Here is a 15,223-nt window from a genome sequence, read left to right as displayed (position 1 = left end):
GATATGGTTGGAATACATCGTGATAGGTGAAGCAACCTCGTGACAACGTGGTTGACAGATTTCATGCAAAATTTCCAAAATATAGAATTTAACTTTCAAGAATGAGGATTTGAAAATAAATTAGATGGTTACATTGCTTTGTTTCTTGCTTTATTCAAAATGTTTTGGTTTTGGAAGCTGATGTCAACATTAGAAAGCATAGCCTACATGAAGTCATATTATAGTAACTCGATGCCTATCAAATAAGTAATAAAAATTCGCCATAATTCATCAAATATCCGTGGCCCTAGGCGGCTCCCTGGCCCCCAGCCAAGTGAGACTCGATTCTGGGCATAAAATGTTATTCTGGGCATAAAAGGTCTTAATTTGATGCAATCACGATTTAAAACCGGGGACGAAATCTACCGATAGGGCTTGCAATATTTCACAAAGATGATAACAAATTTCAGAATTTGTATGACGACTAGGGGAACATGTAAATTAAGTTAAAAAAAAAAAAACAAACAAAAAACAAAGAACGAAGGTACGGTACCAGCACCTAATGGGTGGGTAACCGCACACTACAGTATTTGATTCCCCCTCTTTTCGTCAAGAGTGCTCCTTCGGACACAATTTGTTATTAGCCGAAGTTAGTTTCATAAATATCAAAATACAGGTATACATACACACACATACATACATTATCATACATTATTATTATTATTATTATTATTATTATTATGTATATCCTATACATTCATATTCGTAAGGCCTACCGAACGATCAAAACCTGACATGTTAGGCCTTGAAAGAATGTCATCAGCGCATTGGAAACGCGGTCGTATAAGCATGGTCTGAACAAGTCTGAATTTCGGTTCGGATCCGACGTGAATGCAGCTTGTCATTAATGTGCTACCAACTGATTATTACTTGATAAAACTGTAGGTCCACACTTACAGGTAGATCCTTGGGCGGAGAGTGAGGTGATTGATGGTCGATTGGGGTACCAAACAATGATGATTATAATAAATGAACGTGCGCCCTCAATATTACTTTGATAAAGGGCATGTCAAAATGAGTTTGTATTGTACTTTTCTGAGGTAGGCCTATAAAATGTATATTTGTTTTAATTAAACCGTTGTATAAGACGTGGATATTATGTTTATACCCCCGTGACCAAAAAGGAAACTAAGAAAAAATATAATACCCTATAAATACGAATTTGCATTTTTCTCACATGAAAAGAAAAGAGAATAATAATTTGCTTTTGTATAATTCACTTGACTTTTCCACTTTTTGATTTTTGAGGTACAGCAAAGCAACCTTGAACGGCGTTCAAACCAAAATCCACGAAATTTGAGCTTAAGTGTTGAGCACTTTGTAAACTAGACATGCTTCATTGCACATCGATGCTGCCAAATAAGATTGGATCGGAATGTTGACAGCGTGCATCAATGCGGAAGAAAACACTTAAATTTGCGACATTTGGAGGGAAAGACATACTTAGGATGCTGAACGGAGTTAACTGTAAGTTTGTAAAAGTTGCTATGTCTGTACTTGTTAGATTGACTTAGGTAGTTTTATCATGTTATTGACGATGTTGTGGGATGAATGGCGAAGGATGCTTGGATGATGGTGAAGCGTGCTGGAATTGTGGAGGTGGGTGCGGTAGGTGTAGGTACCAACTCCCTGGTAACGGATAGCACGAATAGCAATGAGCCTGCCAAGAGACATGGCCGGTGGCTCAAACGGTTCTTGGTTTCCCGTCCTTAAATGAGCCTGGACTAATTTGTGGGTGTGTTGTACGTAGGCCTATTTTTGGTTTAAACTGAATTTGTCTTTTCTAACAACTCATTCAACAATCAATAATGGAATTAATTTTATTAATGATTGATTGATTTTATTTAAGTTTTATAATTTTTAATTTTGTGCTATCTGCTGTATATTCATAAATAAGATTAAATCATTCATGTTTTTTTTAATTACAATAATTATAAATGTTTGCTGTTTTTGTATTTTTATCCCATATCATAAAACTTATGTAACATATTTCTAATAGGCCTATGTGCTTTTTAGTAACTTTTAAATAAAAACTATAGCTGTGGCAATTTTACATACTTTTATCAATTTTATTTTGATGAATTCAAATAAAATATATCATGAATTAATTAATCAATTGTGGTTGTTTTTTTCAAATCCAAATTTTATGCTGATCACTGTACGCAAGAATTATGTCAGATGAGTACAACATGAGACGGGCTTGACAATAAAGACCAATGCCAAATAACGGTTTCGCCACTGATGTCTTATTTTTAATAGAAAAATACAAAATAGCATACAAATACTATAATGTTGCAATATTTTGTAACAGCAACACAAATCGCCTGTTATCATTATTGGATACTTACTTATTGTATATGAACATATAAAACTGGTGCCCTTCTTATTTCAGTAATTCTGCAGTCACCACTGAATAAGGCTATTTTTGTTTTTATTTTTTACATACAGTATTGTCGTTTACCAACAGTCTGTTTTTGCGCTTTTATGACCCAGTGTTATATACTTGCTTTCCTGTATGAAGTGCTATATTTCCTGCTTAGTTGGTGGTTGAATTTGGTATCAGTTTGTAAAGGAAATAATAGTATATAGCAGTCTGTTGTTGCAGTCTTAAAATTATATGGTATTTTCTTTTTAGTTTGCAGGAGCATATAGTTTTTAGTTTTCGCTTTCCAAATATGCATTTCAAATGGGATCCAATTATTTTGTGACCTGGATTTGAATCCTGCTTCCGGGCAACTTCTTTCATTCTCACAAATTGCTCTTTTTTGCCAATTACAATATATATTTATTTCTGCATTAATGTAAGGTAGTCTAGTAGAGTTTATACAGTATCTTTACATGTATCCAGTTACAGTATATACACACTAATATATACACTATACACTTAAAAATTTTATATGTATTTTAACCTGTCAGTGGCGGTTGTTATCGCTGTTGGTTAATACGAAATAAAATAAAATTAAAAAATAAATAAAATAAACTAATTAGGCTTACTATACTTATTTTGCATTCTCTCTTACAGAATTATACAAGTTTTCTTGGATGCGGTATTGTGAGTGAGTGATAAAGAAAATATAAAATGCATTTTACAATGGAAAAGTCAGTCAGAGGTTTGCTCCTTTTATTGTCATTGTCAACAATTGGAGTCCATTCTCAGACCAATGACAGGGCCAATGCACTCCCTAAAGATGATCCTGGACATAACACACACCAGGAATATGTTATTTATGCTTGCCTCTCAGTTTCTGGGATCTTAATCGGATTGGTAGTATTAATCTTATGGTTCCTGGTAGACAGGACCAAAGAGCAGCTACGGAACATTGATGCTATAATGCCTGAAATCATAATGAACCACAGACAAAAGAAGAATGCTCGGGACGAAGAGGAAATGTTTGGGACGCTCACGGCGCATCAAGATTTGGAATACAAGCGTATGGCAAGCACGGAATCGTCAAATAATAGAAACTCTGTTGAGCTGACTGGATTCCGTAAGTATGGTACATCGTCATCTGCTGTAGTTTTGGAGCATTTGGATGTTGATACGTTTGAGATAGATTCAGACATTAACGCTATGGATATTACAGTTGAAACTACTGTAGGGGACAGCAGTCGAAGGACTTTAGTAGGAAACACTCCGCCACCGTACAATTCGCCGCCTGCTTATGATAATCCGGCTGCACAGGTGGGGGAGCATAACGTTCGCACCAATGGCAGTGCTTTGCAAAGGAACTCGTTAGACTTTGAGGAAGATCCAAGAAACAAGAGGCGATATAAAAAGAAATATTATGAAAGTAATTTGTAAAAATGTTAATAACTGATCATGAATTTGCTATGAAAATTAACATTGATAGCAGTCATTGCAAGGTATAGAGTCAGGAGGTATAAAGTTTCAATAATGACAATAAATAAAGACAGTAGGACGTATAATGTAATGACGTCACTAAGTCTTCTGCACATGCGAGAACATTAAATTCTGCGAGAACGTTAAATTCTCCTTGTCGCGTGTATTCTAGGACACAATTTGGCCAAAACTACAATGCAGAGAACGTAGGATGCCTGGTGGTAGGATAGTTATGCATGACTGATTCTGTTCTCGCGTTGCGTTGTCGAACAAATCAAAAGCTCCCTATAATGGTATCTGTGTTGAGCTAAAAAAAAAATCAATATTTGAATTAAGCCCTGTCCAGACTATCACATTTTATTTGACAAAAACATGTGACATGCCTAAATATGGTCATGATGACATCCCATATATAGGCACATCATGACTATATATGGGCATACAACAGTTTTTTGTGAAAGAAAATTTGATAGTATGGACAGAGCTTTACATCCTGTTTTTTAAGTAAATTACTGGCAATATTCAGACACGAAAATGTAAAAACCATTTTGGTTGGTAATCAATTTTAATGGCAGTTTGAAATCAGCTAAAAATTAAAATGTTTATAGTTTCTCAATTATGAGCTTATGAGTAATTATTAAATTTTAAAAGTGTTTTCCACCCTGATTTTACCAGACAGTATATCTTTGAGTACTTCCATTGCCATAGCGAAGCTGAACATTGCATTCTGCCGTGGATATTGGCGCTATATAAATCCTTAAACCAAGTGGTCCACTGATTATATTTATATCATACAGACTCCAAAAAGACTAAGAGAAGCCATGATTCAACATTTCGTTCTTTATTCGCACATCATGATGTTCGAATAAAGAACAAAATATTGAATTATGGCTTTGCTTAATCTTTTTGGAGTCTGCATGATATTGCAGTATAATATTATATAAATCCTTGTTGATTAATTGATCATTCTTAAGACCTGAAATGTTTTTATATTTGAAGGGGGTGGGGGGTTTATACAATGCAAACATTTTCTTTTTCAGTAAATAATTTGTTATTTCAATTAACTTAACAGTAGCCTATACAGAGAATCTTATGCTGTTTACTGGAAGACTGAACCATAGAAAATCAAGGGATTGACCAAATTCATAAATCAAAATTTTCCCAATACTGTACCTGTTCAGTAATTTTTCTGTTTCATCGTCATCATTTGTAATATTCAAAAGTACTTCAAGATGCAAAGAATTATCATTATTATTATTCTGTGCCAGGTATTATTTAAGTTGAAAATTGTTTTCCCAACAAACTGCATCTGTTTTTATGACATCTTAATTTAATAGTTCAGCCAGATCAAAAACCATGAATGCCAGTTGCCATGGTGATGTTATCCCATGGAGTTATTAGTATGGCAGGTTATTCATGGAGTATTGACAACTTTTATGACACATGATAAATTTAACTACAGTGGAAAATCTTTTGGAGATTTTGTTGATTGATATTTGCAAACACAAGGCTAATGATAATTAAGTCATGCTATGGATACTTTGAGCTCCATGCTTTTGAAATAGGAATTTTTTGAAGTGACAGAGCTACATAACTACAATATTGCTGTAATATTTCCAACAATGCCTTCTGTATGAAAAGGTCAGAACTAACCGCAGCTGTAATATTGGGGTTACTAATATTACTGCAATATTCCTGTTACAGTGCATTTTTTAGTGTGTCTGAAACAAAAGCAGGTAAGCATTCCCACAATATTACTCCTTATAAAGTAAACACCCTCAGTCCGCGATGACTAAAACGATATGGCTCTCTCAGTGTGCATGATACATTCATACAGATAGGTGTTGTATATTATGGCAATATTATAGCAATATTTGGTTGGTATGAATGGTCCATATCGGTAAGAGGGAAATTTTGACATGCATTAGCATGTGTGTGTGTAGAAATAGTGCACCAACATTTTCCGTGCTTATTATTCTACTAAGCTACGTTATCCATCATGTCCACATGCTGTATGCTACTTGTAGTACTTTAATAGACCTACTAAGCATTGCAGCGCTCACATTTTTGGAGGCTTTAATGTAGTGCTTATTCAAGAAAGGTGGTTATTCAAGAGCAGTGCTTATAAAATTATTATTTTTTAGGCCTACCTGACATTTTCTAATCTCTAGACAGTATAGGGGTATGTAATTATGATAAAGTACTGCTTCTATGCGCTAGCTTTAAAATATGTCTATAAACATACCATCTGATATATTTTATATTTGTATTTAAAATCACAACTCATAGTTTTGCTATGAAACCAATTAATACAGTATTGTTTTCAAATTTTATAGTGATATTAAGCTTAGAAGAAAGCTTATCTGTATGCATTATATTGCAAGAAGTCATATTTTTATGTGTATACTTTACGATTAATGTATAGCTTTATTATTTATTGCTATTTGTTATGCCAGTTTTATATTGTATTTATACTATAGCTACAGTACACTATCAGTGTACAGAGATTTGAGGGAAAAGTTGGGGAAGGTGGAAATTGGCATGGCACAAGGCCTGGTCACAGCCTTTGGAGCCAAAGTGTCAATTATTATTTTACATTGAGATTTTATATTCTTGAGAGTACAGTAATAACAGGAAAACAGGATTTATAGAATTATTTGGATTACCTACTTAATATCAAATACAAGTTCACCATTTAATCTTAATGTAGACCTCATCTTGAAATGCAATCAGTGTTTGCCTCAGGGTCGCAGTAACAGTAAGCTTATAAAATGTGCACCACAGATTATTATTACAGCTTCATATTATCGTGGAGGCGATAAAAGTTTGTTTATTCCATGTTTCCTAATAAGTAGCTTGCGTAAAAGGCCTAATTTCAAACGAAATGGACAGCTGTTCTACAAATTTAAAAGTCACAGAATAGCTGAAACAATTTTTCTAAATGGGTCACAGAGGTGGGGGTAGGATGGGGTTCTAAGTCCCTAGGAAAATTGGGAAAGTAAAATTAAGTCATGCTAGATTGTGTGGCAAAAGATAAGACAAATATTTTTGCTCTTCGTTTTTGAACTACAGGGTGAGATACTAAAGCAGCAACAGTAAAATCTGAAGTGATTTCCAAGCAATCGTCTCGCTATTTATTGGCAGGTGTTGTAAATAAATTTAGTATTAAAATATATGTTCCATTATTACTTCTACATTTTGAAATTATATATTGTAATTATTAATAATGGTAATAAAAAGTACATTTGACCTTGTATTATTTTAGCCTACTGTAGAGTATATTATTACCAAGTCTATATGCTATATATTTCAATTAATAATTAATCCTCATAATTGCATTTAAGACTGCAGTCTGTTTATTGCTGTCAAATTCTACAGCAAATTTCCATCTTGAAGCTATTTCCTATGATTACAATAATTGCCACATTCATTCAATCAACTGACCTAACAAAACATTAAGTGTGCATTCAGTTAACAATATTTATAATGAATAAAAACATATTTGAACAACATTTATACTGTACTTAGGAAAGAATAAAAATGGAACACAGGGTATGTTAATGGCAGGATATTCAAACATATCACCTGGGTGTTCATGGGTGGAGAAATGCGCACAGTACTGTACAAAGATACAAGTTGTTACCTCAGACTTTGAACACTTGATCTTTCAATAAGCCCATTGCACATTCTTCTGGTTTCTGTTTCTGTCCTCATGGTATTGTTAATACTGTAGCTCATTACTAACATCAAAGTTATTTGATGGCACATGTATAGTAAGCAGTTGTTATAAAGTGTTGATAGGCCAAAAAAAAAAACTGTTTCTCCTATAGATTTCTTTTTTATAGGGATACAGTAATGACATGAGCTACTGGTCATAACCTATTCCTAGGCAACCACAGCATATTCACCTTATGATGAAGATGATTAGATTTATTAAAGGTTTTCTGGATGTTCAGCTAGGAAATTGATGCAGGAGAAAATGATGAAGTTTTTTTTTTTTGGATTTTACTAAGTTCAATGTTGATGTCTCTGATAGTACTGTAGTATATACAGTAGATGCATTTCATAATTTTGATGGAAGTGTGCAGTTCGTTTTATTCGAAGGGGAAGGGAGCATCACTCAAAAAAGGGGTTTTAGAAACCTGGTGATGGGATGAAGATGGTGGGAGGATATTCATTACAAAATTCCCTTAGTTTTGGGTCCTGTATGCAACACACAGAAGTTCATACACGGCCAAAAGTCTGCACTTTCATTTTTTAGAAATCGAATCCCCTTTATCGGAGCTTATTTTGGCTTACATTGTAAAATATTGCTATTTATCCACTGATAATAGTTCATTTCAATTTGGAAAGGGGTATTAAATTACAATTTAAAGGAAATTGGGATTTTTGAGAAACAGCATAGTACAGTACAACAGGGAAGTCTGAAAGGAGGGCTGAAAGGCTCACCGAAAGTGGGGCCGATCAAGACAACATTACCCTAAGGGGTCCAGGACAATTTTCCCGGCAAATTTTTTGTTTTCTAGACACCCAAACACAACCTCCGAGGAATTTTGGGAACTTTCCAAAAAAAAGGGGGGGGGGGGTGCCCGGCCCGGCCATACCCCCTCCCTCTAAATCCGTCGCTAAATCTGGGACTTCAAGCAGTCTGATAATGTACAGTATTATACTGTAGTACAGAACTTAGTAGGAGATGGGCTGCAATAGTGATGAGTAATTACAAACTGAACAATACAAAGGCATTTATTGCTACCAGCTGCTTAAAATGAATAAAATGTTTACTCATCTGTGAAATATGCCTTAATTCAATCTGTGTGCTTCCATGAAAGAAGCCTTTAAATTACTATTTACAAAGTGGTTTTTATTTTTATTATTTCACTCATCATGTAGCCTATATGAATTTTTTAAACAGATGCAACTATTCTGTGTATAATAGAGGCAATGGCAGCACCATGGATTAAACTTCTCATTGGCTACAAGTCAGAATATTAATTCTTTGGGCTTAAAACTTATTAAAATGGCCCATCTTGCATCGTGCGGAATGGTCTCACATTTAAAAGTGATTTGGATGAAACACATTTTGTGGAAACACATGTGATCATAAATTTGTCACACATTTAGCACAAGTCTATGCATGATAATGAATTATCACGAATTCAGGGAAAAATGTATTTAAAATTAGAAAAATTTGGTTTTATTAAAAATATAACAACGTACACTGACATATCACTATAAATTGATCAGTATGCCTATTCATTTCTGGTTTGTTTAATGAAATTTTTGTGTACATAACATTTTTGTTAATGCACCCGGTATTGTCAACAAACACTCATTGAAATAATTATAAAACAGCTTAAAAATGCTCAGATCATCCGCCCCTGGCCGCCTGCGGGGTCCCTGTCGCCTCCCTCCCTGCAGCTGGGGTAGTCACACTTGCGCATTTCAAATCTCTCAAGTTGGTAACTATGAGTTTCTATTGTGCGAGATTCCTCTCCCGACAGTTTTCCGCTAATAAGTGTATGCTAATGCAACCACTGTTTACAAGTTACTTTACACTGTATTTTTAAACAGTATCTGTAAAATTGATTGGCAGTCAATCTAAGGGTCTATGCATGGAGTATAGTTTCAATACAATTTGTTAATTTGTTAAAAAAATATTTAGTTCTAATTTTTCGATAGCTATTATAATTGAAACGTATACGAGCTACAAATTAAGCAATTTTAATTCAATATGAAAAAGACTAAACAATAATACAGTAATCTTGTTATCACTGTCCTCAAAGGTATATAAACACAGAGTATGTAATACTAAAGATTTACGGTTTACAAATCAGTAACAATAATGTACTTAAATAAGGGGAGACTTTTTTTTATACCTTGTTAGCGAACCCGCCACCCGCCAATATGATGATTTCAAATAAAAATAAAATTTTATTTTTTGCCAATTAACGCACCCGCTTCCACGGAAAAATAGAAATTTCAGAAAAAAAAAAAAGAGTTTGTCTTTATTTTTATTGCACCTACCGCTGCCTTACTACACTGTTTTATATTTTGCCAATTAACGCACCCGCTGCCACGGAAAAATGGAAATTTCAGAAAAAAAAAAAAAGAGTTTGTGTTTAATTTTATTGCGCCTACCGCTGCCTTACCACACTGTTTTATATTTTGCCAATTAACGCACCCGCTGCCACGGAAAAATGGAAATTTCAGAAAAAAAAAAAAAAAGAGTTTGTCTTTATTTTTATTGCGCCTTACTACACCGTTTACATTCGCCAATAAAATTTTATTTTTTCCTCTATCTGGATGTTTTGGCCAAACTATTTGCTAAATAAGAAAACAAAATAAAATTTTTTTGCTGCCCTTCTCTGATGATCTTTAAAAACAAGTTTGCCAAAAACAAGGTATAAAAAAAGTCTTGCCTAAGTTTAAAAAATGCTGATACAGTATGTTAGTATGTTTGTGGTATTTAATTTCTAAAATGTATTGAGTCAGTATTATAAATTGATAAAAAACAAAATTGTATATTCATAGCCATCTCTTTTATTATGTACAGTACAATAATTTTTTATAACTTATATATGTGATATACAATGTTTATATTCAATAAAACAAAAGGTTTTCATCAGAAACTATGCTTCTATTTTAAATCAATGCCGGAGAAAATTTTCAGCTCTACCTTAATGCAATAAGGCCACACAAAGTTGTTTAGATTATCACACTTGAAATACATGTTTTTATTTTACTCAAAACAAATTTTGTGGGGCAGGGTGGTCTGGATCTTCCATTTGTAATATTCTTTCCCTGGAACCCTCTATTTCAAATTGTTGGAGCATTAGCAGTGTACTGTATCACTGTACAAGTTTTATTTATTTCAACACAACTGCAAAATGTGTAGGTGATAATTTAACTGTTTTTTTATGGGGCCTAATGCAGCAAGAACTTAAGTGGCAGTGTAACCAATTTAAGTGCTTGGTAACCAATATACAATGTATAAACTTATAGAGAGAATGCAGGTCACCACATCATCAAGAACTGAATTCCTTCCTCCAGGGATTATAAATAATCAAAATGACGAAAACTTAGTTGGGAACTTACAAAACCATGAACATTGTTACTACACCTGTACAATGGAGGGGAGTTTTACTTTGACAGGATTTTAAATGCAGACATAAAGTCTGGGTAAAACACAACAAAATCCACCATGATGCTAATGATTTAGTTGATAGCTTAAGTGGTTTTAGCATATTATGTGCTAACATAGAATGAATAAATCATACACATACACAAGAGGGATGGTTAATCATGGTGGCTCTCTATGATTTTTTTTCACCTCCATAGTATAAGTATGGTTAATAAAGCCGGGTACTCACTGCATCCGACGTTTGCCGCCTGATGTGACGACGACGCGCGCAACAAATCGTTTTAAATGGCGATCCATTCAGACTGGCACTGACAATCAGCAAACGGTATCACGTCGTCTAGCGCTCGCAGGGAGCGGATTTAGATTTGTTGTACGACTGTTGTATGACGCAGTGGAGTGCCCGGCTTAAGAGAACATGGAAAAACTTTATAAATTATCATTCCAAGGTGTTAAAAAATTTTGACATGGTAATATTACATTTGCTAATGCATGGTCGATTGATGAATGGCACATATTCAAGTTCTCGTACAAGATTATTGTATCATTCAGATGCGACAACAAAGCAAGAGTGAACTTGCAGAGAGTGCATTGAAACTACACAACAGACTTGCAGTAAACAAGTACTTCCTACAAACAAAACGCTTGTGTTTGTGTTGAGAAAAATGTCATCTTGTAGCTATTCAAAATTTTAATTCTTTCTTTGATAAAGAGTGATAATCTAACTTTTTTCTATCAGCCCCAAAATGCTACCATGCAATCAATTATAAAGGAGTCAAAGGAATAGCTGGTTACTATGAATAAACACACTATAATATAATTGTTCACACTAACTCATTTACTAAGCTTCAGTAAATATATGAAATTACAGTAGGTGAACAGAAATGCTACCATATTTATCATACCTAAGAAGATGTAGGTTTAGTTTTAAAACCAAAGAGCAGAGTGAGTTCATACACATAAAGTTAGAAATTCTAAATTTAGAAAACTCTGGTTCTGTATTAACTCTTTTACTTGGGTCAGCAATATTCAGTTTCTTAATGAGGTCCTGAGGTGGGTGCAAACATTTTTTCCCAAATACTTTTTCTATACAACAGCCCCATAGTTCCCTATTAACTTCTACAATCTAATATGCATTACTGTAAATACAATACTTCAATATGTACCCTGGGGTATACAGTATAGATATGACTACATGACAAATATAAATGTGGTCTAAAAATTCTGCATCTTTCAACCTTGCTCTCATAATTCTGTTGAATATTAAATTTACCATTTCTTACTTTTTAGCAACACTGTACCTTTAGGAATTGTGAGTTACAGCATTATTATTTGGTTCATACAAACCTTGTCTTTTTTATTACTATAAATTATGCACCAGAACTAACTTTCTGTATGTACAGTATGTAGCCCATTAATTTCCTACTAGATGTTAAAAGGAAACAACTGAACGAAAATCAGTTTTAAAGTAGCTGGTAGACGAGTTATTTAAGCTTTGGGATTTTTTTTTATGGTGGACAGGCACAGTAGGTGTGAAAAAACCACAAGTTAAAATCATTTAAAAAACACATGTTTTAACATGACAATAACAGGCATTTTCAGTTGATTGACGTACATGATCATTAAACTTGAATAATTACAAGGAAAACGTATACCTCCTACCATGCTGCCACAGTACAAACAAGCAAGTACAGTATTGAACTAATTTATACGTTTTCCCAAAGGATCTATATAAATAATTGAAAACCTTGTTCCTCTCCCAACGTTTTAATGATCCAACTTTCCACAACACTGATTTATTGTGTAACAAAATGCACACTAGAAATAGTCGCTGGGTTAGAATTTAGGATTTAGTTTTTGGTTTGTTTCTTTTGTGTAACTTATAGCGCATAGAGACCATGTAGTATGCGCTTACCAATACCATTAAAAAAAAATGAATATTAGACCTACTAGCTTCTCTGTGAGGTCAGCAATACTGCATGAATGGAAGTAAATATATATTTTTCCCTTATATTCCTTATTGAAATTTGTACAAAATTTCCTATGGGATAACTCGCATTGGAATTACTGTAGCCGAGAGAACAGAACCCCCTGTGGCAGCTAGTGTGTAAACCAAAATATGGAATAAAGTGGAACAACCTACAGTAGAAAGCATTCCTCAACAACTAATCTACGGCTGTTTTGAATTCACTTTACTTTAAGTATTACTGAAAATACCTCCCGTGTTACTGTGGGCCAATCACTGCAAATACATTTTTAAATTGTGATTGGTATCGGAAGAGAAGTTAAAACTAGCCCACTAGGGACAAAGGAAGATGAGAGGTCATATTAAAAGGGGAGCCCTAATTATTATTTTTTACTAGGCTCTGTATAGTTTAGCCACAGTTTCAGTTTTACACATACCTCGTTATTTAATCCTTCTGTGTAAAACAAAGCAGTAACATTAGTTCGCAGGAAAGGTACCCTATTTCTCAGTAAAAAATATTATACAATTATAGAGTACAGTGTGTATGCGGAGCTACTAAGGACAAGTACAGATGTAGTTAATTATTAATAGAGATATATCGGGATGTGTCTGTCTTTAATTCTAGGACAGTTAGAATAGTTAATATTCTACAGTATGTTGAGTAGTCAATATTGAGGGTACTACAGTAGTCAAACTGCATCTGGTCAGGCTGCCAACAACTATACTGGCAACCACATTTGGTTATTTTTAGCAGCTGCTACATGGGAAGGTGGATATTATTATAAAGATTGGATGAGCTCCTCAGAGTAAACAGACATCCATGCTTACTTTATGAAGTAGGATAATTTTGTTTAGGTGTTTGGGAGTTCTTTTTTGTTGAACAATTTTTCATACTCTACTACTGTTAATATAATTTTGTTGCACTCATATGCACTATATAAATATGAATTGGAAAAGAGAATCTATGTACAGATTGAAAAAATAATAGGATAATTTTGTTTAGGTGCCTGGGGGTTCTTTTTTGTTGAACACTTTTTCATACTGTACTATTGTTAATACAATTTTGTTGCACTCATATGCACTATATAAATATGAATTGGAAAAGAGAATCTATGTACAGATAAAAGAAGTATAATATTTTGTTGCACTCATATGCACTATATAAATATAAATTGGAAAAGAGAATCTATGTACAGATAAAAGAAGTATAATACAGTTTTTTTCAATCACTAGCAAACCAATGCTGTAACATTACACTGTACATTCATTCACCTTTAGAGTAACAAAATAATTTAGGAAGCAAACTCCAAATAATCACATACTGTACAACTCATTGTTATTTAATATTTGGTCATTTGCTACAATGGCAAGTATTAGGTTTATATGGAGTTTCTCAATTTACTTCAATCTGGTACCCAAAGATTAATTTATGAATCCAAGAATTAGTTGTTATCTATGTAATGTATCTACAAAATGTATCTACTAAATAGACTACACTGTACATTCATTCACCTTTAGAGAAACAAAATAATTTAGGAAGCAAACTCCAAATAATCACATACTGTACAACTCATTGTTATTTAATATTTGGTCATTTGCTACAATGGCAAGTATTAGGTTTATATGGAGTTTCTCAATTACCTTCAATCTGGTACCCAAAGATTAATTTATGAATCCAAGAATTAGTTGTTATCTATGTAATGTATCTACAAAATGTATCTACTAAAAATAAAATATATGTATGTACAAGTAGTTAACTTGTGTACATGAATAAAAACACACTTAAGTGAGATTAAAGACAAACCAAAGAGAATGTAAATACACTTCTAAACAATCAAGTACTATCTATAATTCTGGCCCAATCACATTTGTTGATAGTAATCCATTCCTACTTTGAGTTTGTTCATCCTCCATTCTTCTGAATGTCTCTAAAGCATCACTTGTTGTGTCTGACTCTAATGATCACCTCTCACCTTAGGTTCACAACTATAAATAGAGAGACAAATGAGTTTAATATAGTATTTCAATACTGCTTAATTAATTGAGTGATTGCCTAAAGGCTGTTGAAATTGAAGCCCTAACAACATTATTATTCAACTACTGTACTATGAAAGCACTGGAAAAAAGTACAAACATGCTTATAAACAACATGCTGATATTTCAGAATCAACAAAGATATATATAATAATTTTAATGTACTTTGGAACTTATTTACTTCAGGCTCTCTTGAACTTAAATA

The 15,223-nt window shown here is 33.5% G+C and overlaps 2 protein-coding genes and 1 long non-coding RNA gene across 8 annotated transcripts in view; 1 reads left to right on the top strand and 2 right to left on the bottom strand.

The window, feature by feature from the left end:
• The window catches only part of LOC117105286 (protein YIPF3-like), a 33,955-nt gene that overhangs the window by 3,872 nt on the left and 14,860 nt on the right, over positions 1-15,223 (bottom strand). For 5 of the 6 annotated variants that reach the window (XM_033246396.1, XM_033246397.1, XM_033246399.1 and 2 more), the window contains one exon: positions 14,466-14,970. The exons of the other annotated variant lie outside the window; for it this stretch is intronic. Coding sequence is in view for 2 of the 5 variants with exons in the window: in XM_033246397.1 (XP_033102288.1) it covers positions 14,954-14,970 (17 nt within the window). In the remaining 3 variants the exon portion in view is untranslated. Of the gene's footprint in view, positions 1-14,465; positions 14,971-15,223 lie in introns of those variants that run through there. 6 annotated transcript variants of the gene reach the window in all.
• LOC117105288 lies at positions 1,069-4,275 on the top strand. The gene is made up of 2 exons (XM_033246402.1): positions 1,069-1,506; positions 3,062-4,275. The coding sequence occupies exon 2, from the start codon at positions 3,119-3,121 to the stop codon at positions 3,839-3,841; it is 723 nt and encodes a 240-aa protein (XP_033102293.1). The 5' UTR covers positions 1,069-1,506; positions 3,062-3,118; the 3' UTR covers positions 3,842-4,275.
• LOC117105289 lies at positions 12,846-14,459 on the bottom strand. Its single transcript, XR_004444878.1, has 2 exons — positions 13,720-14,459; positions 12,846-13,208 (listed from the first exon to the last, which is right to left on the bottom strand). It is a non-coding gene; the product is annotated as an uncharacterized LOC117105289 (long non-coding RNA).

The sequence above is a fragment of the Anneissia japonica genome, unplaced genomic scaffold (genome assembly GCF_011630105.1).
Source record: "Anneissia japonica isolate Jap-2015-1 unplaced genomic scaffold, ASM1163010v1 scaffold287726_len2788222_cov184, whole genome shotgun sequence".
Classification (NCBI taxonomy): Eukaryota; Metazoa; Echinodermata; class Crinoidea; order Comatulida; family Comatulidae; genus Anneissia; species Anneissia japonica.
This window is presented reverse-complemented; position numbering and strand designations above follow the sequence as displayed.

Coding starts and splice junctions, on each gene's coding strand:
- LOC117105288 (XM_033246402.1), top strand. CDS start 3,119: ATGCATTTTACAATGGAAAAGTCAGTCAGAGGTTTGCTCCTTTTATTG.